Genomic DNA, 25997 nt, shown 5'->3' with positions numbered 1-25997 from the left:
CGCAAATTATATAAAGTAGTAATAGAATATATCATCAACTAAAGTAGGATTAAATAAAATGTTATAGTATACGATAAAGAGAACATCCTTTTATTTTTTGACGTTTTTACAGTACTGTATTTGCTTTTTTAATCTATTTGGTGCATGAATTTATATCACTAATATGCGTGTTTTATTTTGGACTATTAATACTCCTATAATTTATCTGATATTCTAATCACACTAATCTTGGCTTTAACAAAACTATTTTTCTAGTTACTCCGTATAATACAATTCTGTAATTAGTGTGATTAGTTATTTTATTTTAGGTTTGTTTCCTTGTATAAGCTTAGTTCAAGAAGGTAAATTACGGCCTCCTTCAACCTTAAGTTATGGATTTTATCCAACTGCATTTAATGGCTTCCGGAAATTAAATCGTACTACTATAAATTCGAAAAAAAAATTTGATCAAAATCATCATAATCATAGAAACTGGTTAATTGAACATAGAAATCCAAGAATTAACCATCCACAGCTGAATTTCAGTATCACAAAGCTCTGATTTCAAACTAGGGAACTTTCCAATTCTTCGTGATATGCTAAATTACCCAATTAATTTTCACATGTGTTATTGAATTCTGCACTTTGATGGCTGGATTGGAAGAGTTGAAGAAGAAGCTCGTACCACTCTTTGATGCAGAGAAAGGGTTTCCATCTGGGTCAACAATCGACCCTTCCGATTCTTACATGGTATAAAAATCAAATCTTTATTATCCAATTTAATTCGTTTTTTTGATGCTATTGTGCAATTTCACATGCCAATTGCCACATTAGTTTCTTGAAATTTTGCAATTTAATATGTGGAGCAGTTATCAGATCATGGAACAGTGAATCTACTGAGTAAATCATACAATATCTACAACATCAATGAGCTGGGGTTGCAGAAATGCAGCTCATCTTCTTCCCCTTCAGCATTTTCTGTTGATGATGGGGAGAAGACATACAGGTGTGCTTCTCATGAGATGAGGGTTTTCGGGTCCATCGGCAGCGGTGCCAGCAGTGTTGTGCAGAGGGCAATTCATATCCCCAATCACCGGATCATTGCCCTAAAGAAAATCAACATTTTTGAGAAGGTGGGGTTGAAGCTTAGGCTGTTTTGTTTGGTTGTGGTGAAGCCTGAAATTTATGTAGAAGGCTTGATCTAGGGATTGCTTCGTCGTTCATAAGTGAATGCATGTGATTAATATGTTAAACTGTCATTGGGCTTAGTATTGCATATGAATTGGGATTAAGTTGAGAGGTGTAATCCACATTTTACCTTTTCCAGAGGCTGACCTAGTTTATTTGGATTAGATGTTGTTTTGATGGTAGTTCTTGTTGTTTGTCGGTTTTTCTAGGCTATAGATGCAATAAGATATATGATTTGAACTTGTAGTAGTGAAGGGTTGAATGTCCTGCGTTTTCATTCTTGATAAATATTTACATGTGCATATCAGGAGAAAAGGCAACAGCTTCTTACTGAGATAAGGACGTTGTGTGAGGCGCCGTGCTATGAAGGTCTGGTCCAATTTTATGGTGCTTTCTATACTCCTGACTCTGGACAGATAAGTATAGCTTTGGAATACATGGATGGTGGATCTTTGGCTGATATCCTTCGTATACGCAAGACTGTACCAGAACCAGTTCTTTCCATCATGGTGCAGAAACTCTTGCTTGTAAGTGGCTTATTCTATTTCAGCTTCACCTTATGATCAGAGTACTTGATTTTCACAACTTTTCTTTTTATTGGAAGGGGCTGAGTTACTTGCATGGAGTTAGGCACTTGGTTCATAGAGATATTAAACCTGCAAATTTGCTTGTAAATCTCAAAGGGGAACCAAAGATTACGGATTTTGGTATCAGTGCTGGTTTAGAGGATTCAATGGCCATGGTTAGTGATTGTAAATTAACCATTTAGAATAATTAGTATGACACATTTTCAAACTTGTAGCTATTTCTTGCTGCTAACTACGATTGCTGCTTTCCAGTGTGCAACTTTTGTTGGAACTGTTACATACATGTCTCCTGAGAGGATTCGAAATGAAAACTACTCGTACCCTGCTGATATTTGGAGTCTTGGGCTTGCGCTATTCGAATGTGCTACCGGTGAATTTCCTTACAGTGCTAATGAAGGGCCAGTTAATCTTATGTTGCAGGTAAGCATTGACTAGAAAGTAACGTTGTTGGATCATACTCATATTTTAAATCTCCATTCCTTTTGTTTCCATCAAGCACGAATGAAATTCCTTTTTTTTTATATTCAGACTGAACAGCATTTGAATAGTGAGAATAATATAAAAGGAATGACCATGGATCTCTGTGATGCTTTCTTATCATTTCTGGAATGTCCTCTTACATAGTCGAAAAATGTTTACTATTAGCTATAATAGTCATGATGGAATGGATTGAGTCAGTGAAAAGTTAATTCCCAGTTTTGATATCATTCTGACTGATTTATTGTGTTATGTCTCTGTCTACAATGTCAATTGGCGTATGAAGATTTTGGACGATCCATCTCCTTCACTTATGGATAAGGGTTTTTCTCCAGAGTTTTGTTCATTTATTGACGATTGCCTCGAGAAAGATCCAGTGGCAAGGCCAACTGCTGAGAAGGTTATTTTTTCGTTGTTGTCTGAAGTAAAAGTACTTGGTAGCTTGATTGATATCTCTGTTTGCTTTGCTTTGGCAGTCTCATAGATGACTAAATAATTTTTTTCGAAGTGTTGTGTCATGAATGTCTTTAATAGCTAATTTCTCCCATTTTGACATTTTTGCGTGTTGTACAGCTACTTTCGCATCCATTTGTCACGAAGTATGAGGAGGCTGGAGTGAACTTGGAAGAGTTTGTCCAAAGTATATTTGACCCAACGCAGAGGATGAAGGAACTAGCAGATGTGAGTTGATATATCTGACTGCTATATCTATATCACGAAAATTGCGTGATAAAAATAAATTTCTAAAATCTTTCTAACTGCTAATACTTTCTTAATGACTTGTGTGCCTTAATCAGATGCTGGCAATACACTATTACTTACTTTTCGATGGATCTGATGATCTTTGGCATCACATGAAGACTTTATATGAAGGGCATTCAGTTTTCAGGTACTCTACATTTTGGTTACTTTTTCTATGTTGTAGACGAAATGTATAACTTGTACAAATCTTTCCAGTTTCCAAGTCGATACGATCCAGTCATTCGCTTAACACTAGTCAGGAGCAATAGAATGACTTTTGTTGACAAACTAACAAAGAAGCATATAAAATTGTGGTTTTGTGGCTTCAACCTTTTAAATGAGGTTTGTGCCCTTTCTAAAGTGCTTGTGGACATCATGATTTGCAGTTTTTGTGAGAAGGAATCTGCCGGGCCAGATGACATCTTTGCAACCTTGTCAAACATACGCACGACACTGGCTGGTAAATGGCCACCTCAGAAGCTTGTACATGTCGTGGAGAAACTCCAGTGCCGTGCACACGGCCAAAGCGGAATAGCTATTCGTGTGTCAGGGTCATTCATTGTTGGGAACCAGTTCTTGATATGTGGAGATGGTTTGCAAGTAGAGGGCATGCCAAATTTCAGAGACCTATCAATTGACATACCGAGCAAGCGTATGGGCACATTCCGGGAGCAGTTCACTCTGGAAAGGTCGAGCTTCATAGGCCGCTACTTCATTGCAGCACAGGAGCTCTACATTGCTCAATAATTATCAGACTGCGAATTCGAATTGTTGGAACGGTCAGTTACACTCAGCAACTGTCTTATAGTATCTATCTGTCAACACCAGCTATCAGTGGAAATGTGTTTTGGTCACATTGATTTTGGCTTTCCCTTTGTAACTCTGTTGTATCCAGTAGTAAGCGATTATAGAGTTGACATATTTAGTAGTAAGATTTGAGGATGTTACCTCTCTTTTGTGTGTTTAAAACAATCTTGCTAAACACTATTTTCCTGTTATCTTAGATTTTGAGAATTTTCACCCAATGACCTTACCCAAAAACAATTACTCCATCAGTCTATTTAGATATTTCTTTTAGACACAGGATTCAAGATTCAAGAAAGTGATGTCTACGATGGAACAACCCTAAATAGAATACAACTCAACTACTGCACATTTAGTAGCATCACGAACAGAAAAGATATATACACTTGCCAATATTCACCTTGGCCTCAAAATTTTGCATGAAACGAGGCAAAAAAGAGAAGAAAAGGAAAGGCCTCAGAGCTCAGCTGCAGACTTGAAAATGTATTATGTTTCTGTGCATTCGACAAAATTGAGAGGGGCTCATCACTTATTTCATCACATCCACGCTGCCCATCCGGGAAACATATGGCACAGGCGGTCGGGATCAATGGCGTCTTGTACAAGTTGTTGAACCTAGAGCAGAGCAGTAGTACAGGGAATTCACAGTATAGTTAGCATGAACTTTTAACAAACCGAACCATCTTTACTTCGGAAAGATGTGAATTGTGCTTATACAGAATTGAACAAGTACCTGGCCATGAACGCTTCTCATTTCACCGTCTTCGTATCCATCGAGCTTTTGTTTGACGCGCAACAGGGCCCTTGCTGCATCTTTGTTGCCTTCATATGCATCTTCTTCTGAATCTTCCAAGTCGGCATCTAAATTGTCATCTATATCCTATTAAGGGAAATAAAACAACATCAGAAGCAATACATCCATATTTCAATACATAATTAGACTTCGTAAGTCATGTTCTTCAATAGTTTTTTCATAAAAAGTGCCTCTTATTTTTACAGTAAATGTTGATTTTTTTGGCTTCTGCAATGGCCATATCGCATTCATAACTCTACAACTTAAACAAATCAAATAAGTAGAATGATAACATACCTTTTGACGCTGCATAGCTTTCAGAGGTGACAGCGCCCACTTGTATAAAGGATCATGGATAAAAACCTGCATAGAATTTCCATGTTATAAAATACTAATAGTAGATAATACTATGCTTTATCATTAATGAAAAATAGAAATAACATATATCCGGTGTTTGTACCTCAATAATTGTCAGCAACGCTTCTTTGTTTGTACGCATGACAGAGAGAGTTTCCTCACAACATCTTCGGAAAACTCCCTCCACACCGGTTACACCCATCCCATCTATGATGTCCCTTGTCAACCTAAAAGGTACCTGGCAATGACAGTTGCAAATTAGGCGAGGTATAATACCAAGACATGAAAGAATGACAGTGGAAGAAAATGTGAACTCTAAAGACAGACTCTTTCGGGTGTTTTCAGCATCAGGCCTTGCTCAAATGCAACTCCTAAATCAATATGAACAACTTCTGCGGTAGCTTGATCAATCAAAATATTTGAGGAATGCCGATCCCCTAATCCTACAATGTAACCCACCTGTACACAAACGAACTAGACTTTTATTGTTATCAAAGATCAAAGATGAGCTTATCGAACTGCCATAACTCAACAAATAAATGCCAGCTGTTTTTTCCCCATGTAAGAATAAAGCTAATGTTATGACTCGCTCCAATAATAATTTTGAAAGAATATGATTACACCAAAAACAAACCATTGAACTAGCTGCCACACTTCTTGTATATGCAAGTCTCTTCTCAAACCAATCTGCAGGATGTGAAAACCTTTCCAAAAAGAAGTAATGCATGGCTGGCCTGCATTGCATGATAAGAAAGCCAAAGTTAGTCCCAACGTGTAAGAAATGGGTGTTGGCGAAAAATCTACGCACCTGAAATTATTGCAGACTTCTTCGAATGCTTTGCGCTTGTTCGTTTCCTACAAAAAGTGCCGTGATATTTAGTTGAGTGCCAGCAATGGTTCTTATTAACTGCAGGCACTTTTATCTTGGAATATTGCAGGAGATGGTGAAAAGCATGTAAATTCAACCTTTTGTTATCTAAGGCAGTTTGTTTCCTGTTTTGGTTCTGTTTTAATGTTTTGACAGAATATTCTATAGATGTCAATTCAACTTTTTGTTATACATTTTCTGTTTTATGAGGGTGATGAAATAGAACGGGCTTGGGTAATGTGATGAACATCACATTTAAACAAGTTGTTGGGTTATGTCTTCTTTTAGTGGCACACACAAATTACAATGGTGATTATTCTTTCTTTAACTTTGGTTGATCTAGACATAAACAGGGGTATTGAAAAGAAAATAGACAAGGGGAAGGAACAACTGCAAATATAGGGAGTGGCTTTAAGAGATACAAATACAGAGCTCACCCAAAACGAACAAGAAAACGTATTTTCGTTATTGGAGAAAACATTTTTGCTAACTCAAAACAAAAATTACCTTAGTTCCCTTTCATCAAACTCAAAGGAATTATATTTCCATTATGATAATAAGATCTCATCAGATAGGTACCAAAGGAAAAAGCTTCATCAAGAGAGAAGATTCAAAATGATCAATGGATACAAACATTAACGGATGAAACTATTGTAATAGAATGACACAAAACATACTGTAGCCATGCGCTGCCGGCATTCCATGAATGTCCAGTCTGCTACTCCATAGCAACCATGAGCACCTCCATTTCTGGAGCTGGATATGGAACACCCAACATATTTAACATAAGATGAATCTCATTTTTGTACTGTTATCTACATGAAAAATGGTTATTATACTAACCTTCCAACAAGATAATCACCAAGAGGTAAAGTTCCATCTACCCATTCTAGAACTCCAGCACTCGGAGTAAAAGGTACAACCTGTCTTGCCAAAAAAAAGAATTAGGAGTGCATGAAAAGACTCATGAATCATGATGCTTTAAGTATAAAAGAGGAGTAGAACATTCTATATAATGGCTACATAAGAAACTAAATACAACCTATTGTACAAACTACATACAGTGTTACACTTCCCAGAAGCATAGAGAATAGAGGAGTAAGAGAAGTAATAGATCGAGGGGAATGAAATAATTTATTTGAGGACTAGAATGAAGAAATTTAATCAAGATGCTACAGTATCTCTGCAGTTAGATGACAAAATTTCATATATATCGTCTTTTACAATATTATGAAATTTCATATATATCGTCTTTTACAATATTATGAAATTTAATCACACAACTAAACAACCAATTTTTTTGTTCAAGATGGCACTCTACCTTGTAGGTACGAATACTCAGTTTCCTCCTCCATGTGTCCCGATTATTCTGCAAAAAAGTGTTTACTAAACCGAAAAACTGCTCCATCACCTACAGGAAGTTATAAGAATTTTGTGAGAGGGATTCAATCTACTAACTCTCAGTCTAACAACTGATGATAAAGAGGAAATTTACAAGAGAACATTTCAATTAGCTTCCATAAAAACAGGCAAAGTATGAGTCCAAGCTGTGATTTGGAATTTGGATATATGCCACATAATGTGTAAGGCCAGTAAAATTTGACAGAAAAGCTATTGACAGAGGTATACAATCAGATTATCAGAAGCTCTATGTTATAGTAAGATAATGCTTCTTGATTGATACGGGTTATATGCATTAAATAAGACTTCCCCAGAAAGAAACTACTCGGTCAATATGAAACATATAAACAACCTCAACCTCACACAGGTGATTGATTTCTGCTTTCGGTTCTTTTCGTGTCTGAGGCTAGAAACAATGGGAGTATGTTTTGATGTAGAAGGTGCATTAAGACTGCAGGAGACATGTACACTGAAAACCCAAAGTTATCAAATGATGTGGCTTTCTATTCACTATATGGGTGTACAAACCGGTAAACTCACACAGTTGTCATAAATTAGATTCCTCAAGACCAGTGCACAGTACAAGAACAAAATTCTTCAATATTGTCATAAAGGCAAATAGGATCCGCAAGAGAAGGTGATCAGAATTCATACAGCATCTTGTCTGAGGTCATCATTGCCAGATTTCGCAAGTTGCCGGTATTTGTTTCCATCAGAACCTAAGCATTCCACCCTTTTAGGTGCATTTATACCATTCATTACACTGCATGTTTGAATTACAAAAAACAAAACACTCAGCAAAAAACAGTAGCAGATTATTGATGATGAGAAGCTCATGGCATAAAGAGGTTACAGCTTTTGGATTTCATGCACGACAGCCAAATAATTTATAAGTGTAATTAATTTTGAATTTGGTTATCATAAGAAAAATATATCTCACGACTCACAGAGAGATTCCAAAAATGTGTAAGCACCATTACCCAATATTTTTGCACTTAGTCGAAAATCCAGGAAAATATAACACTTACGTTACTGAATCCACCAACCCTCTGAAGTGGGGAAAGAACCCTTCAGTATATTGACAAGTCCGGTCGACAGGAATATTAGAAGTCACAACAGGAACCTGAAGATGCATCCAGATATCTATGGTCATGTTACCGATTTCAGTAATTTAGCATATATAACCAACCAAGTGAAGAAACGGAAGACGAGTGTTACGCGGACAAGTTCCCGAACGCTGCGTAGATCTCTTGGTAGAGGCACTCTTTTATTGGCATCCTGTTTAAAGATATGATATTAGTTCAAACGATTAAACGAATATCTCATGAGTAGAAGGAACAGATCGAAACAGCAGCACATGCTCGCGGAAAGACGTAAACAAAAGGCTGTAAGAAAGAATATGATCAAACCACCACTTAATTACCTCCCTCTTCGTTTCCATTTCAGCAAGTTTAATATATATCTCCACCATTTGCTTCATCTAAATAACAAAACAAACTCAATGAAAAGATGAAAGAATATAAGGTATGCATAGATAACAAAAAAGACCAATGAAAGCTGTACTTGTATGATGGTAGCCCCATGGTAAGATGATAGCTCTTTCAAGAGATCTTCTGCAGCAATTTTCTTATCAACATCGACCACAAACGAGTTTCTACTACGCTGCTTGTCCTTTATGCGGTCGCCATTTGCCAAGGCCAGCAGCTAATAAGAAAAAGAAAAAGAAAGCATACAATAAGTCTTAATTTTAGAATGCAGACGCGAGGGCATAGCTTTCATGACTTCTCAAACTTCTGCAAACCGCACATAAGTAGTAAAAAAGGCATGTAGGTAAAATAGTAGACTAAACACAAATGCAAATGTCTAAGGATTGGAGCAAATGTTAACCAAAACATGGCAATTGCAATTGCTGATGACCTTTATCAGTACAACGTAAACTTAATACCTGAAATATTGTGTGATAAGGATGGTCGATGGAAATTTTCTTCACAAGAGAAAGCAATGCAAACTGCAGTAGCCAACAATCACGGGGCAAGAAGGTAAAACAGAAGATTTTGAGTAATGATACAGCTAAAAGTACATTATAGAGAAATAACCTGAAAGTTAGTAGGTCCAAGAGAGTCTTTTGTGCCACCTATCCTTGATGCAATTTGGTATACCAATAGTACGAACTTATAAGATTGCACCTAGATAAATATGCATCACACATGCAGAAGATCAATCAAATACTCCCTCCGTTTCCTAAAAATAGGAACTTTGGTAACGGCAAATGGATAAAGTAAGAAAGATGAAGAGAAAGAGTATAGGAATTAGTGTTAGTGGATTGTAGGGCCCATTTCCTAAAATATAGAGTTTCTTTTTTCATAAAAAGGACCAAAAAGGAAAGAATTTCTATTTTTAGGAAACGGAGGGAGTATAAATTATGGGCAGACATAATTTGATTATTTGCCCCCAGAATTAGTGAACATTTGAATGATAAAATAATACAATTATATTTATAAAACTAAATTACCTCCTTAATAGTGCTAAGCATGCTATCCACAACGATCTGCCGATTAGAAAGACTGAACCATAGCGAAACGAGTCGAAATACCTAAAAGTACACAAGCATGAATCAAACAGGATAAAAGCCAGTTCCAGCGCCTCAGAGAAAATGATAATGCTTGCATTTACATATTGGCAGTCAATTTTGTATCCATATTCAATGTTCTCATCGAAGACATGGTCTAAGCATAACACCAAAAAGTGGGACATTCACAGGAAAGTGATTAAATTAGGGTGGGGGTATGGATATAACATACATATAGATATATGATAAGACAATTCAAATGCTGTTCATATATAACTATATCATTTGCCATTACATACCACATGAGATATCATAAAAAAGAATATCGACAATTGAATTCATATTTACCGCTCGGACATCATATTTCTCGCCAACGACTAAGCAACGTTTGTAGCCTTCTAGAGCTGTAGACAGAAAGTTGTCTCTGTCTTCCTGGGAGCCAAAGGTTAAACATTTAAATAATACGATAAAACTCAGCCCCGTGAACCACAATGAGCTTCATCTCATTCAATTTGCAAAACATACTTGTTTCAAAAATATATACGGAGATTAGTTTCCCAGCACTAGGCAACATACAATGCCACATATCACAAACAAAATAAGAAAGAAGGTTTAAACTAATTTTGAAGACTCGGTAGAGTCTCTTTTATAACAATGATTTCAAGTCGTTAAACAAATAATAAGCAAGATTCAATAAAGTAGGACATGCTTATTTCAGTTTGACACAATCTAAAGGCTAAAACTGATAAACCCAATAGGATCTTCTCGACTTTCATATCAATAACTAACAAGAATATACCATGAGACATCTTAAAGGCCATGTCAGATTGATCATCAAAGAGTATACCTGTAATTTCACTTCTTCTTCTCTGTCCATAGCAAGTTGCTTTTGGAGCTCTTGTATTTTTAGTGTATAATCAGTTTTGTCTCCCTAGTATCCACATAGAAAACCATATCAAGTTAGCTTATCTCTCTGTTCAGCTACTGCACTCCTTTTACTTATTTTTGTGTGTGGGATGGGAGGGAGTTGAGGGCATGAGGTTTCATCACAAAAACAAATTGGGTTGAATATATAAATGGTGAATACTAGTACTGGTGAATAATGCACAGTGCAGGTGAACAATCTTAAAGGAGAGAGGGTAAAAGCATTTACCTTTGCTGCACTCCTGAATCGCTTGATTAATGCTTCCAGCTCCTTCTTCTGCAAGTAAGAAATGTTTTTTATAGTTGCAATTAACCAATGAACTTTATGACCACCATCTTCGACAAACTTCTTCATTTCTCTCTTTGCAATCTACTTACTAAGTATTTAAAAAATATACCTTGTGTTTCCGTAATCGCAATGCTACTTGCCACTCATTAGAGCTGAGTCTTTCTTCATGACTACGAAAAAGGGCGTCTGCATAATGTGCAAGATGAAAATGCATTTGGTTTCTTTTCTCAACGGACAATTTGTCTGCAGACTCGTAATCTTCAGCTAGATTTACAGCATGCTTCAGGTACTTCTCTAATATAGTCCTCGAGCTGCATCAACATCAGATGATCAGGACGAGTCTAAGTGATCCATGAACACTGAAGGAAAGATATATACAGATGTTATATGCTCAAAGAATACCCGGAAGTGATTACTTCAACTTAGCCAAACAAATCCAGTTTGGCAACAAGAAAAACCCAAGGAGTCACAGATAAATATCATTCCGTGTGCCATCTCAGACACTTCACGAGATTGCAAGCAAAGCCAAAGCCTTGTATTTCAGTTCAGGATATTTACTAATCACAAAACCAGGAGCCATATTGTTTGTTAAGATAATTGTCATCCCTGCTGCTGATTAAATAGTCAATGCTCAACAATCATTAATGTCTCTAATGATGAATGACATATAAGAAAAGAAAATAACATGTTTTTTTACTTTGTTATTTCATGTCATTCTGTCAAACTACTCCTAGCAGAGCTTATAGTTGTTTTTCCAGAGTAGTAGTTAATGAAAATATTAGGCAAAGTTTATACAACAAAACCTTAGAGGCTCATCATCACATGATGCTAACTATATAATGGACAATATATTGACATATTACTAACTTGCTTGATCGAGTCTCTGCCAGCCATTTTCCAACTAAGCGAAATACATCTGCAGCTTCTTCATTTAACTGGTGGTTTTGTGAAATATAGTCTGCAAGGTTGATCGCCAGCTCATGCTTCCCCTGAGCCCGGAGAAGCTTAGCTTCTTCTAGCTTTTAAAATAAAGATCACACATGTTAGGACCCCAAAAAGATGAGATGTTAAAATTTGACAGAGTGGTGACACAGTTTATTTTCCAATTTTCTTAATCATGTGAATTAAAAAACAGAACTACCTAATTAAAAAACTTTATTGTCCTTAGAGAATAAATCATGTTCAACACCAATACCTTTCAAACTTATTTTGAGACTGAAATAACGTCAAAATTTTCTTCTTAACAGAGCCTAGGGACAATCAAATAAAATTGAAGCCAGTAAGAGTATAAACTTGGAGTAATTTTTCCTTATGAATGAACATTAATTTATGATGCCAAAGAAAGCTCTAGAATGCCATAATCATTCTGTATCAGCTATTCAGCATTGGAAGCAAACCTAGAGGCCTACATGGTTTCATAAGTATGTGAAGATGAAAAGCAAGTTTATACCCTTCCAAGCCAGTACAAATTAGAATATTCTTCTCCCATTCCAGAGCAGAGGCACATAAGCTCATGCAAAGCTGCAGCAGCCTGAGAAATCCTAGAGCCCTGCAGGTGGCAAAACGAGCTACTGACTTATCAGGCTCTGCTCTGATCCATTCCATTCCATTCCATTCTGCTAAGTTTTAAGCGTTTCTAGAGTATACCTTACGAAGAACTGCAGCTGACTCCCGAAGATGATGGACTATACTATCCACAGAATTTAAAACCCGAAGCAAGATAGTCCTGAATGCGATGAACGGTTCCAACAAATTCATATGTAGGTCTGTCTGTTTCAGAACACACTTCCAGTTTTTATGGAGCCCTTGCAGCTGTATACTCAAATTCAGAAGTTAGTGGGTCTTACATAAAAAAAAATAACTTCTCCGACTTTATGTCCTCCGGATACTGATATACTTTTAATATAAAACATAGCAACAGGTACAGCGGATATGGGAATTTAAACCACAAGATAATTTATTTTGTTACCATACAGAATAGATTATAGTGCCAGATATAGTTTCTTTTATGCTATAAAAGCTGACAGATAAACATGGAATATGTTGCCAACCCTGGGCCAATTGTGTAAGTAAATCAAGTACCTGGTCTATGACGGGGACTGTAGGTTCAGGCAGCAATTTCACTTTGTCAGAAGATGAATCAAAATTCCCAGATCCCCAACGTAAATCCCATGCCATACCAAGATGATAAAAGGTCTGGAACAAAAATCAGATTGGGAAAAAGATGATAACAGTGAAATCTCTAAAAATCATGCAATAAGTAGATGACAGATACACTTTCACTAAACTCAGCAATTGAAAGAAATCATTTCAGTCCATCAATTCGAGAGACACAACGGGGTTTTCTTCATAACAAGCGAGATATTGAAGATCCCAAAAACTTGCTTGAAATATTTGATACCTGAAGCTTAACAATGTTTGAGTGAATATACTCAGTGCTCTCCTTGCTTGCATGGAAGATGGACAATAAAAGAGCCTGCAGTTGATAGACAACCATGAATTTCAACAGTTAGTAAAAATAAAGGTATTGCTACCGTGTAATACAGTAGTACCAACTGACCTGCTTCGACTCATTCAACTTAGTATGAAATTCATCAAATTCTCCTCCTTGTAGTGCTCCCAAACACCTACACCAGATCAAGTAGATTATCAGAGTTAACTGGTGGAAGGAGGAAAAAACTGAAAGATGAGGGTTCGAGAATGCATAAGACTGAAATCATCTTAACCTACTTACACACAAGATTCAAGAAAAATACCTGTGCAAGTTTTCATTGAAATGTTGTCCATCACTGCAATTATATGATACAGATGACTCAGCAAAAGAATAAGGCGGAGAGAAATCCCAGTTTCCCACACGCCAAGCAGCTTCATACTGAAGACAGGGAGTAAGGAAAATAAGACATGGACAGAGAAATAAGGAATCTGAGTGCTCAGTGCATAAATTAAATCAGACCTGCAGCTCAATAAATTCTAAATCCTGCTGAAACCGACCTCGCTGAGAAGTCAACCCTTGACAATACACATCTAGCAAATGACTGCAACCATTTTTCTGTAAAGATCTAATTAGCCCTTTATAAGGCTTCTTCTGTGTGAAGTCATTTTTTATTTTAGAGAAGGATGCATGGTCTGCCAGTCGAGAGTTCTCCTCAGAAGAATATGCAGAACCACTTATTCGCAAAGTTGGCACTGAGCGTATTTGCAAATCATAGTATTCAAGTGATTTACTCCAATTACCCTCATGCTCAAAAGTTACAATCTGAGAGGCCACCTGGAAATTAATAGAGAAAAAATTGCTTGAATTATGTTAAGGCATTGTAAAGAGGGTCATATCTGTATTCACGAGACTGCCACATTCCATTGCCAAGCAACTACATGCATTTTCATAAGAAGCCCTATCTTCTATGCGGAGCATTTTGACTCAAGTTGAAGGCAAAGATCTGGAAAAAAATATAAATCAAGAACTTAGTTTAGTCATATAACTGCAGAGCTAACCTTGTGAGATTGAATAATCCCATAGAGACTGTCGGGCTCATTGATTTGGGTAACTGCTGATACAAGTATTTCGACATGTGGTGGCAGCTGACAGACAAAGAGCACATTGTGTATATAGTGAACAGGACAAAGCAAGACCCAAAGGAAACAAGGCTCAATAAATCAAATCACAGATGTTTAGGTGCGTGCGGACATACTGTTTCATGATGAGAAAAATCAGGTGTGCCCAATGTTAAGGCATTAAAGTGCTCCTCGCACCAGTGTTCAACATAAAGAAAGGCAGTAAAGAAGGATCCACAATCCTGAAAATGCAATAGGAGGAAAAAACTGCAGATGGAGATTCTAGGAACATAAATATTAAATACTAGTAACGCAAACAAGCAATAGAAAATGTACTTACGATAGCAGACTTTGCAACTACAAGATAATCCACGGAAAGCCAGTAAACCTGGAGAAGGATACCAACCGATGAGAAAATGTACACATTCACCAGTACTAGAGCAGGAGAGAAGAGAAACAATGAAATTTTGAAAGGAAAAAACTTCTGGAAAGCTCTAAAATCCTTGTATAAGGTGTATTTTCTTGTAGCAGCATGATCTTGAAAATTGCAAATGATATTTGCAACAAAACTGAACTTCCCAGAACAAGTGCTAGAACAAATTTTTTTATAACAAAGCATATATTTAAAAAGCTATTCAGCAGAGAAGAGTCACTGGTCTTTTTAATTTGAGGTGACCCAATACTTGGTTTCTGCAGAGGAAGATCCCTGACTTTGAACTAATATAAAATAATGTTACTGTGATGTCAGAATAAAAACAAGTGAGCTTTAGCTAAAAGATACAATAGCTTACAAGGTAATCATAAGAATCACATGACATGCATTAGTTACATGACAATTATATATAGAGAGAAGAAGAAGGGGGAGGGAAACCATCTGGTTAATAAGAATGAATATGCTTTTTTACAGACTACATACGTGGTGCTGTATCAAAACTTCAAAGCTGAACCCAAACCTTTTCCCGTAGTGATGTTGAGACTACTGATCCAGAGGAAGATGCATCAGGATCCTTGACTTTCAATGATGAAGATCGTGACTTCAACCCAGAGCTAGGAGACTTATTACTCTGAAAAAAAGTAAGCTAAAGTTCGTCAATTCTTGGAAATCATGTAGGAAGCAGAAAGATTAAATGCCAAGTCAAATTACAGAAGTTCAAAAGAAGTTAAAAGGAATCCCCAGTGTATGCATGAAAAGAAACAAATAGAAATTGACGAAAAATCCTATGATGAGAAAAACTGCATCTTGACCAGGATATTTACCCAAAAAAAACTAATGAAATGGAACTAAGGACAAATTCACAACTCCATCATACTAACATTACAGAGAATAATTCTTAATAATCACGATGAACTTGTAGGAAGATTGTTAGTAAACATGTCAGATAAACAGAGAAACAATGGATTATCATGCTCTGTAAACAAATCAATTTCTTAATGATTGAGGACAAAAATTGAAAATAATCACCATATGCCAGAATAACAATTAAAAACTTCATCCGATAAATTATGAAGTTGTATATAAATATTTATATAATCATGAATTCATGAAATCAAACACTTCTAAAAACCCCATTGCTAGTTATTTAATAATTCAACCATTAATAGTAGCAAAATCACATGAGGATGAAATAGGAAAATTATAAAAGCATGGATTAGGTCTATGCAAAATAGATGTTGCCCCAGTCAGTAGGTATTTAAATGCAAATATGGTTAACATGAATCACGTAAACATTCAATGAATGGATAAATGGAACTTTGGGAAAGCTTTTACCTTTGAAGATTTTGGCTTAGGAAGCGATGACGACTTGGTTTTTTCAATTGCGTTACACAGTCGAAGCTCATTTAGAGCATTCAAGAACACTTGAATTGATTTCATCAATCCATTTGACTCAATAAAGATGTTTCCTCGTACCTGTAAATAATGAGGTAAACTTTTAATCCTGATGATAAGTATCAAAAGTTATATATCAGATGGAAATAGAAACCTTGGTATACACAATCCTAACTGAAAGCTTAGTGGAAGGATATGGAAAGAAATTTAGAGAAGAAATATCCACTTCACCTGTTCTCCAGGTTAATAGTTTTCAACACTTTCTAAGACTAGGAACATAAATGGACACCAATCAAACAACATTACTATTGCAAATAGTCCAGTTTGAGGTCATAATACTAGCTGAAATGAAATGGTTGCTAGCTCCCAAATTAAGTAGAAGCAAAAAATGGACAGAAATGTAAAAGGTTTCAGTGGTGGGTTGTGGCAGGAACCTCTTTATCTATTCTGAAAGCAAGCAACAAGCTAAAGTCAGTTTTGCATAACAAAATTAACTATCAATATAAAAACAGAAAACTAGTTCAGGAGTTCTAGGGATATGGAACCCATTTTTCAAAAACTTTCATAACCCAATTTCTCAAACTTGTGCTAGCAATGACAAAATTCCAAAAAGCTTCTTTCTCTTTCTTTCTTTTTTGCTTTTCTTTTTCTCTTGACAAGCTACATAGTTTTTGTTTTAAATAATTCAAAGGGCAAAGTCATCCATAACATTCCCAAGAAAAACTGCCTTATCTAATGATGTAAGCAAAAGAAAGAGGCATTATTTTCTCTCATTCAGGGCCCGTCAAGCAACCACGAACCACAAATTAGCTCTATGAAATTTGATCTACTTTTTCCTACACCATCATCTTATCATTCAACTAACTTTTCATGCAGTAAACAGAAAAGAATGCCTTAAGCCAGAGAAATAGTTCTGCAAATGTCGGAACATAGAACTGTTTGGTTAGAGAAGCAGGAAATGTAATTTTCCCATGCATCAAGTCATGAAACAAATGATCTAAACAATCAAATGATTATGTGAACGGCAAGAAACAATAACCTTGAATGAGATTATTTTACAGAGATCCACTTCTAAATCCTTTCTGCCAGCTATATTAACAATGATAGTTGAGAAAAGAAGTTCTGAAACTTCAGATTTCACCAGCACAATATCTTGGCATAATCTGAAATAAACATGAAAATCAGCAACCAAGTAAATCACTCAACAAAAGTCAGCTTTAGACACAAGTAGGTTATGGCTGAGATCCTTCTCAAGGAAGATAGACAACCTAAGAATAAGGTCATCACAGTAACTTATCAGGGCATAGACAAGTGGGCAAATCCATCCCTCAAATGTTTTGTCAGTTGTAGTCCACATGGTTGAGTCTTCTATGGAAATAGATTTATCTGAGACAAATTCTAAAAGAAGTCAATTGTGAATCGATGAATGGGCATATAAAGGAACATTGATTGTAAAGAATGCACTGAAATAAAATACTCCCTCCGTCCCATGCTACTCGCACTTTTCATTTTAGGCCGTAAATTTGGGATTGATTTTTTTGTGTAATTAAAAAAGAATTTTAGGTGTAATGAGACATCACTTAATAAAAGAGCTCTTAACTTAAACTAACATATTAATTAAATGCATTAATTCTAACTTAAATTATAAATAGTGTAAGGACTTTGTGACGAGCCGAAAAGCAAACGTGCGAGTAGCACGGGACGGAGGGAGTAAAAAATTAAAGAGATAATCTGAAACTAGCACTACCAACAAGATACTACTCATTTGTACATATAGACCACACATATGCTCACTTAAATATATTTTACTACTGCTATCATACAGTAGAACATCAAATACAGCAGAAAAAACTTTAACTAACAGTTTACCGTTAAATTTACGCTGTAGACCAGCAATCAAACTTTGCACTAGCTTCAAATTGACACCTTTTGAGTGGACCTGTAAATTATGCAACAATTAAAAAGAAAATTAAAGAGCCCAGACATTAAGGAGTGTTTCAAACTGAAGTGTCAATAGTCTTGTGATACATATTAGCAGTACAGTTTCCCATATTATTACTGAAAATAATTCAAGAAAATGATAAGTGAGATATAATTGAAGTAGAATCTAAACCTCGACCAGAGACCTCTCATAGGAATCCAACTGTATCAAAGATTGTTGACCCCTTTCAGTCGAAAGAATACCCTGCACAAGTGTATATTGATATATTTAAGATCTACATCCAGGGTAAGTCCAAATGAAAATTACATGCCTCACACATTAGTTTACTATTTATAATAACTCTTCAGATTGTTAGGTAACTACAGACATTCATTAAAAAGATTACATAAGACACCACGATGGTGGGGCCCAGATCCAATAGCAATATAGCTGCACAGGATCCGACACAAAATACTCGGCATCAGTCCTAGCATTGTCAAAAAAGTTAATTCAAGTAACTAAAACAGTTCATTTAGGCCACTAAGTCTCCAAAACATGAGGTTTTCATCTGATATGGTAACTGACAATATAATATTTGGCCAATTTTCACAAATCATCAAAAGCAAAAACTCCGATATTTGGCCAATTTACACAAATCATCAAAAGCAAAACCAGGACAAGCGTAAGACCTCAAAACAGGTAGAAGCAAATGGTACATCAATAAACTAACCTGTAAAGCTTGTGAAGCCAGGTCGATTATCTCAACAGAATCATCCATTAGGTACTTCTTTAAAAGCCTCATAAGTATAAGAAGATTCTCATTGGATATTCTTGTATCCATGTGGATATTTGACTCCTTGTTACCAACCAAATTAACTGTTCCAGATACAAGAGTATGAGATTCCCCAGGAAGATGGAAAACTACACGATGGGGATCACCAATACCAACCTAGAATACAGTTACATTAGAAAAGTTCAGTCAGTTTGTAATGCATATACAGAATGTCTTAGAGGTATTAAATAACAACACAAAGATACAGAGATACCCTAGATATGAAGTCAGACACCATGGCTCCAAGATCAATTGTGTTATCAAAGCTGCATATTGGTACAAGATTCCAGAAAGCGTGAACAATTTCACTGTCTGATTGCCAATATTCATCTTTGAGAAAATCGTCATCAAGCTCCTTCCGTAGATGCTTTCCTTGTGTAGAGATATTCTTATACAATGCTTTCAGACTGAAAGAAATAACCGTCAACAAATGAAATTTCATGTAATTCTAAATACCAATGAGAAACGGTTGAAAGGAAGCTCCCTTTAAATGAGCATACATATAGACATGAGAAAAATCCAACCCTAGAAAGAGTCGTTGACAAAAATTCCCAAAAAAAATATCTTTCCATAAAATTTTTTCCCAAGTCCGATAGGTACACAGATTTTCTGCACGTTGCAATTCTATTTTTTATTTAGAATATGAGTATCCCACATCGGTTGTGTGACAGTCTAGCTTAATCTCTTGTACTATATATGCGTGGCCTATGTTGAGTAATGAAATACACCTATCACTCTTCTCTACTATGTCTATATACTTCTCCAAATATATCTATATTTAATTGTTCTACACTACTAAACTAAATCTCATTCATTTATCATTTCATAATTTATTTGAAAGCCCAAATTTGATAGGTACACAGATTTTTCACAGCTTGATACCCACTGTTTTACAAGATACCGGGGAAAGACATGTTCAAGTGTAAATGAAAACAAAGGAGGCAAATACCTGCAAAGAAGTATTCTAGGCGGTACATAGCGGGATCTCTTCACAAGCTAAAAAAAATTACAAAATAGAAGAGTTAGAGAGGGTAAAGTAAGACAACATACTAGGATACTAATACTACACAGCCATAAACCAAAGAATCAAGCAAATATGACAATAATACCATTTGCTTACATTTAGTAGGTGAACTCTTGGTGAGTAGGCTTTGCATAAGTTCTGATGAAACCTTCGTATATCACCAAATGTATCAAGTTCAGGGAAAGGCTCTAGCTCCTGGAGTAACAAGTCCACAAATGATTGTCAACAGTTAGACACACTTTCTTCAACTGCAACAAAGACAAAAGTAATTGGAGCAAAGATATAAATACCTTAATGTATTCATGCAGAGATGAATCACAACTGATAGTAAGCTGATGCAGCAGTGATACCAGTTGAGAAGAAGCAGTTGTGGAGATCTTGTCGTTAGATTCACAGGGTACACAGCATGCAACCAACTTAGACACCAGAAACTGGAGTAGAGCAACTCCATGAGGGTCAAAGATTGCATGCAAATCGAAAACATAAAGGTGTGATCTTACCTGAAGTTGTTCACCCAGAACTCTTGTAGTCTGGCCTGCTGGGTCATCTCTTGATATCTTCAGTAACGAGGAGACAATGCGGCAACATTGATCCATTAAATAATGGGAACCAATGAATTGACCAGTCAAATTGAGGAGGTAACTACTCATCAGAATAAGGAAGACGTTAGACTAGCCTTAGAGCAAAATCATATGGTCATATTCCACAATAATCATTTTTCAATGAAAATCCAATGGCCAGCATCGACAGAGAACAGAGTGGGGATAATGAGGATGAAATGCATCAGGTGTAAAACAAGATTAGCATCACTATACTTTAATTATCTAGTTACGCGCAAAGGTGTAAAACTAAGACTCACTTGAAAGTACTAGGAATAGCAGCTCTGAACCCAAGCAAATTGACAAGCACTTCAATGCCAGCCAAATGGTTACATTTATGGCGGTGATGAGCTGCAGTAGTAACTTTATAATGCATATCAACAATAAACTGCAAAAAATGATGAAAAATAATAAAGAAATTGAACAGCATTGATCAATATCAATAATGAACTGCACAATCGTGATGATGACCATCTAAACAATAAACAGCGTATCTCAAAATTTGCTTAAAATATCCTAATAGGGGTGTGACATAAAAATGGATGAATCACCGTAAAAACTCTGCCCGGTCTGAATATGTTGATCTTGTCAGCAAGGTTGTGACTTCTAGATTGATCCTCGCTGCAAAAAGTACAGTAAGCAAACTAAGAAATGCAAAGTACACAAAAAAAAATAACTTAAAGAACAAAATAAAGGGTACTACACCTATCCAAGAATCCATCAACAACAGTTTGAACAGCAGATGCAATTGTGTCTTTCGAGAAGAAAGGAAGTGGAGGGTCTGATACACTGGAAGCCAAAGACAAAGTTTGATTCACGATAGAAACCTATGCACAATGACAATGAGAGCCCTTAATATTTTTTAGAGAAGAAATCCAAGTTTCAAGTAAAAGCACTGTGATTGCATTGTCTACTAAACTAATGATATTGACACTAAGTCGTGGAGTCTTACCATACGCTTCTTAATTAGTTCATCTCTTTCATGCTCGGATAATTCAGCAATCTGTAGGATATAAGTTCCCAGCACCCTATAACCATTACCTGATCCAGCTTTCTTGCTGCAGTGCGAAGCCATACTGATTGAAAAGATGTGCACAAAGTGTTGCTTGACCAAATTGGCAGAAGGCTGGCAAGCAACCTGGTAAGTAGAAATTGTTAATAAAATTTATATATTCCAAAATAGTCGTGAGATAAAAAATACACAAAAAGCAAAATAAGAATATTATAAATATACCAAAAATATCAAGACTAGAAACCTGCTTTCTCAATTCTAATTTCATTAGACCAAGAACAAATAATTGCTAACCAATATAAAGTCAAGGTAATCTTACTTAATAAACTATTGCAAAGATAGTCAATCATGCAAGCTAAAAGCATTTCTAGGGAAACTGAGAAGGGCAACAGAGAAATGGAACGTCTACCTTAGCAACCCATTTTATGTTAGAAGTCTCCTCTTTCAAGATCAAGGCAGGAAGGAGCCACTGGCAACAGTATTGCATGAAGTTCATGGGCTCCATGTTCAAGACATAAAGATCTCTAGTCTGTGGAATCAATTAATGTCAGAAGTAGTAGAGTGTTCTAAACTCTAAAGCATAAATGTTAAGTTCAAGCGGCTTACGTATGAGATATTACCTCAACAAGTGCAGGTAAGCTGACACCACAAGTAACCCAACAGAAAATGATTGATCCAATAAGCTCTTCCATGTACTGGAATCAATATTAGAATTTGAAACTGTATGAAGATGAAATTCTAGACGCTTTCTGCTTTGCATGATAAATTATATAACAGGAATGTACATATCACCTTTGCCCTGCTTGTATAATGTAGTTCCATTGATAAACTATCTAGCAAGGCAGGCACCAATTCCCTGAAAGGATCACGTTAAACGAAGGCAGGGGTTGTTTGCATATGAACTATTGGCTGTTTTTACTAGTTATTTACCTTTGACAGGGTTCAATGGCTGCAACAACACACATCATGAAAATAGCCTGCATGTGAAAGTTATAACTTAAAGATCTGATCAAGTCAACCTATTTCTCTCTGCTAGGGAAGCCATGGTAACAATAAAAACACATACTAAATATTATTTCTGGTCCATCATAATATTCTCTCATACTTGTCTAGTTTTTTAGTGAAGCTAATGGTAAGTGGTAACTGACTTTTTATCTAGCTCAGGAGAAAAAATTGAAAAAGATAGAACAATATAAACCATTTAGTGGAGCAACAAATTTTTTTAAGCATGCCTGAGATGACTAAACCAATCCAAACAAGCAGACTTTAGTTATCCTCATAATGGAAAAGAGCCTAATAGGATAAAACCTTCTTCATGTTACATCAAAAGTTGACTTATAAAAGCAAAAATAATCCATATAAATCAAGCAGGCCCCAAATATACAGTTGATATATTTTGATAATGTTTTTGAAGGTTCACCTATTGATGGTGTCCGACTCTCAGTGGTCCATAATTGTCATGCTAAATAAAATAAACGAAGTAACGACCAACCAGCGATCAAGTCTACTTACTGGAACTGGAATGACTTATTTGATCAACAGATTTAAATTTCCAAAATTTTAGGAAGACAATAGATAGATAGATATTGTTTTGGTGTTTGAGCATAACCAAACTACCACCTACATGCATGCAGCACCTAAATTGAGGCAATTCATAAAACTGTACAAAATTAGATGCCTATGCCACTCCATCTTAGTGGGTCCAATGTTCAAACCTGCCGATCAGATAATAAAACAATAGGTGAATGACGGAGGGAAGGAGGACTAAAAATACCTCTAACTCCATTTTTTCACTGTGAAGCCCAAGGTGCATAAGAGTTATTATAGTAGTTTCCATCATTGGAGCAGGCTGGGGACCAGCAGGTAAAACTTTATCAGCTGTTACAACTCTTCCATTTGACGCCATGACCAATTTCACACCAAAATTTGAACTGAAATAACATATATTGACTTCAAGTATTTTAAAATGATAAAATAAAGAAATGATAAAAAAAACAGCACAAAAGGAAGAGGAAATTCTACAGACTCAACAAGACAATATTTACGCAACTGAAGGCAGTCCACTCTCTTGACTAGAGGCTTTACACAATAATAATTCATATTATGCCTTTCTTTGGTACCACTTATTACCTTTCCGTGGAACTAAAGTTTTTCATTATTAGGCATGATACGACTCTTGCAATTTAGTGAGTTCCGATCATTTAAATTCTAGTGGTTCACTTCTGAACATACACTGACTGAAACCAAAATGAAATTATCATCATCAAACTTTGAAAATACATACCATGTGCACCATAGAATTTAATGTTATGGTTCTTGTTACGTCCTTCCGTACACTGCCCTTAAACTACAAGTACGCATCACTGCCTATTCTTCTTAAGGGATCTATGATTGGTATCAACATCAAATTTATTTTATCGACGGACTAAATATATTATCACTCTCCTTTTCCCTCTCCCCTCACCCCCATCTCTCTCCCTCGCAAGTTTGTATTCAATTGAAGACAGTAAGTAAAGATAAATACCATCTGGGACATAAGTGAAAACTTGAACGATAACATAATCCTTACTTTTCTCTAGAAACTTAAAAAAAAACTGTTTATGAAGACTGAGATTGTGCAGTAGAATATTTTTGATCAACCTACCATACATCTTGGAAGAGCTCATCATGGCCATCCCATATCTCAAAAAGGACACTGATCCGACGTGCTAAGAAATATCTAACTCGATAATCAGGATCGTGGAGCAGCATAAACAGCTTCTCAATCATTGACTGGTTCCAAACATGATGTACGAAAATTTTAGACCATGTGAGTATTGAGCAATAAATGAATAAAAGAGAATAATAGACCATATGAGTATTGAGCAATAAATGAATAAAAGAGAAAGCAAATGAATGAGTTTATTGTGTGATACTTGCAGTGTCATCAACTAGAAATCATTGATTACCTGAGCAATTTGAGGTCTAAATGATACAAAATCGCATATGCAGCCAATAAGCTTAGTGCGGTCATACCAATCGGTAAAACCATCAGCTGAGATTCTATGCACCAAATCTCCAAGAGAAATCAAACACTGAGTAGACCAACAAACTAAATTAAAGAATAGTAGTTATATATCCAGGAAATGTTGATGGATAAGAAAGCAAAATAAAATAACTATTATGTTCCAGGCAACTAGTTCATTGCTATCAATGCTATACAAGGAGAAAAATGCAGATACACCAACCGTGGCATCAAACTACTGTACTCCATTTGTCAAGAAAGAATTATAGAACGGCCTTTTGGTGGAAAGAGCTAGAAAGTTACAAACATCAGTTTGAAACAAATGAAGGTGCAAATGATCAACCCAGTGTACAGATAATAAATTAGATAGCTATTAAGAGAACTTTTTTAAATTATTGCAGTTTAAAAAATTCCCATTAGTTACTCATTCTAGTTCTTGTAGAGAATTAATAAATTCTACCAAGTTCCAAGAGAAGATGATCATGTCCAACTAATACTCATGCCAACACCCTAGCATCAATATACCATTTCATGACATAACTTGATAGTTTGTCAGGAAAGTATTACAAAGGTTTTCTATTCTTTTCACCTTTCACCCAAATCAAAGCTATTAATCAGCATAATTTAGAAAATTGGTGCTTGTAAAATAATAAGCAATCCACAAGGAGTATACTTCTAGATATGGCCTCATCCAAATTGACCAATGGTGTGATATTGCCGCATAATACACTTCCTATCAATTCCCGCTCCCTATCTACCCTTTGGCTATATGTCACGCCCGCATTTCCTAAGGATAGAAAACCCGGTTGATCGCGACTAGGGGATGATTAAAGAAGACTAGGGGATGATTAAAGAAGCGGGGAAGAAAGGGAAAAACCAACACAAATCGACCATAGCTCGAATCAAATGAGAATAGCTCGAATAAAATCAGAGTATCTCAACAATCAACAACTCAAAGAAATGAATATTATCTTAGTGATACAAGAACTCAAAAGAAGGACAACTACTTAGCGGAAGCATTTGAGAGAATGAATATGCCACGTGTGAAGACATGACATATTCTACACACTTAAATTTCTTCAACGGTCTTGCTCAACACCCACCGCACCCGTCACGTTCAACCTGCAATTTTTAAAAAGAAATGCAGGGCTGAGTACTTGATGCACTCAGTGGACTCATGCCGAAAACATTTTATAAAAAGTATTTATCATGCCACCATTGAGTGACCTTGGGGTTTTAACTTTAGAA

The 25997-nt window shown here is 36.0% G+C and overlaps 2 protein-coding genes across 2 annotated transcripts in view; one reads left to right on the top strand and one right to left on the bottom strand.

The window, feature by feature from the left end:
* Positions 1–343: 343 nt before the first annotated feature.
* LOC121748894 (mitogen-activated protein kinase kinase 3-like) lies at positions 344–3997 on the top strand. Its single transcript, XM_042143452.1, has 9 exons — positions 344–729; positions 849–1112; positions 1476–1694; positions 1772–1909; positions 2007–2174; positions 2518–2631; positions 2805–2912; positions 3029–3120; positions 3359–3997. The coding sequence occupies exons 1-9, from the start codon at positions 628–630 to the stop codon at positions 3717–3719; spliced, it is 1566 nt and encodes a 521-aa protein (XP_041999386.1). The 5' UTR covers positions 344–627; the 3' UTR covers positions 3720–3997.
* A 105-nt stretch (positions 3998–4102) lies between these two features.
* LOC121748890 (serine/threonine-protein kinase ATM-like) overlaps positions 4103–25997 on the bottom strand; it is a 36082-nt gene continuing 14187 nt past the window's right edge. The window contains 56 exon segments of the mRNA XM_042143446.1: positions 4103–4391; positions 4510–4656; positions 4867–4932; positions 5030–5164; positions 5254–5385; positions 5561–5660; positions 5735–5781; positions 6472–6550; positions 6638–6717; positions 7116–7205; positions 7850–7958; positions 8224–8318; positions 8414–8473; positions 8619–8675; positions 8759–8899; positions 9141–9203; positions 9292–9381; positions 9708–9788; positions 10113–10196; positions 10612–10695; positions 10918–10965; positions 11087–11288; positions 11845–11996; positions 12428–12526; positions 12625–12789; positions 13060–13173; positions 13379–13453; positions 13538–13604; positions 13734–13849; positions 13931–14245; positions 14470–14556; positions 14667–14771; positions 14870–14917; positions 15483–15593; positions 16298–16438; positions 17397–17520; positions 17626–17743; positions 18227–18296; positions 18471–18542; positions 19009–19227; positions 19325–19517; positions 20060–20106; positions 20231–20329; positions 20425–20565; positions 20635–20776; positions 20994–21121; positions 21285–21354; positions 21439–21560; positions 21686–21871; positions 22155–22274; positions 22366–22440; positions 22538–22601; positions 22676–22722; positions 23520–23676; positions 24390–24517; positions 24694–24819. Coding sequence (XP_041999380.1) covers positions 4314–4391; positions 4510–4656; positions 4867–4932; positions 5030–5164; positions 5254–5385; positions 5561–5660; positions 5735–5781; positions 6472–6550; positions 6638–6717; positions 7116–7205; positions 7850–7958; positions 8224–8318; positions 8414–8473; positions 8619–8675; positions 8759–8899; positions 9141–9203; positions 9292–9381; positions 9708–9788; positions 10113–10196; positions 10612–10695; positions 10918–10965; positions 11087–11288; positions 11845–11996; positions 12428–12526; positions 12625–12789; positions 13060–13173; positions 13379–13453; positions 13538–13604; positions 13734–13849; positions 13931–14245; positions 14470–14556; positions 14667–14771; positions 14870–14917; positions 15483–15593; positions 16298–16438; positions 17397–17520; positions 17626–17743; positions 18227–18296; positions 18471–18542; positions 19009–19227; positions 19325–19517; positions 20060–20106; positions 20231–20329; positions 20425–20565; positions 20635–20776; positions 20994–21121; positions 21285–21354; positions 21439–21560; positions 21686–21871; positions 22155–22274; positions 22366–22440; positions 22538–22601; positions 22676–22722; positions 23520–23676; positions 24390–24517; positions 24694–24819 — 6111 coding nt within the window. The 3' untranslated portion in view covers positions 4103–4313.

The sequence above is a fragment of the Salvia splendens genome, chromosome 9 (genome assembly GCF_004379255.2).
Source record: "Salvia splendens isolate huo1 chromosome 9, SspV2, whole genome shotgun sequence".
Classification (NCBI taxonomy): domain Eukaryota; kingdom Viridiplantae; phylum Streptophyta; class Magnoliopsida; order Lamiales; family Lamiaceae; genus Salvia; species Salvia splendens.
This window is presented reverse-complemented; position numbering and strand designations above follow the sequence as displayed.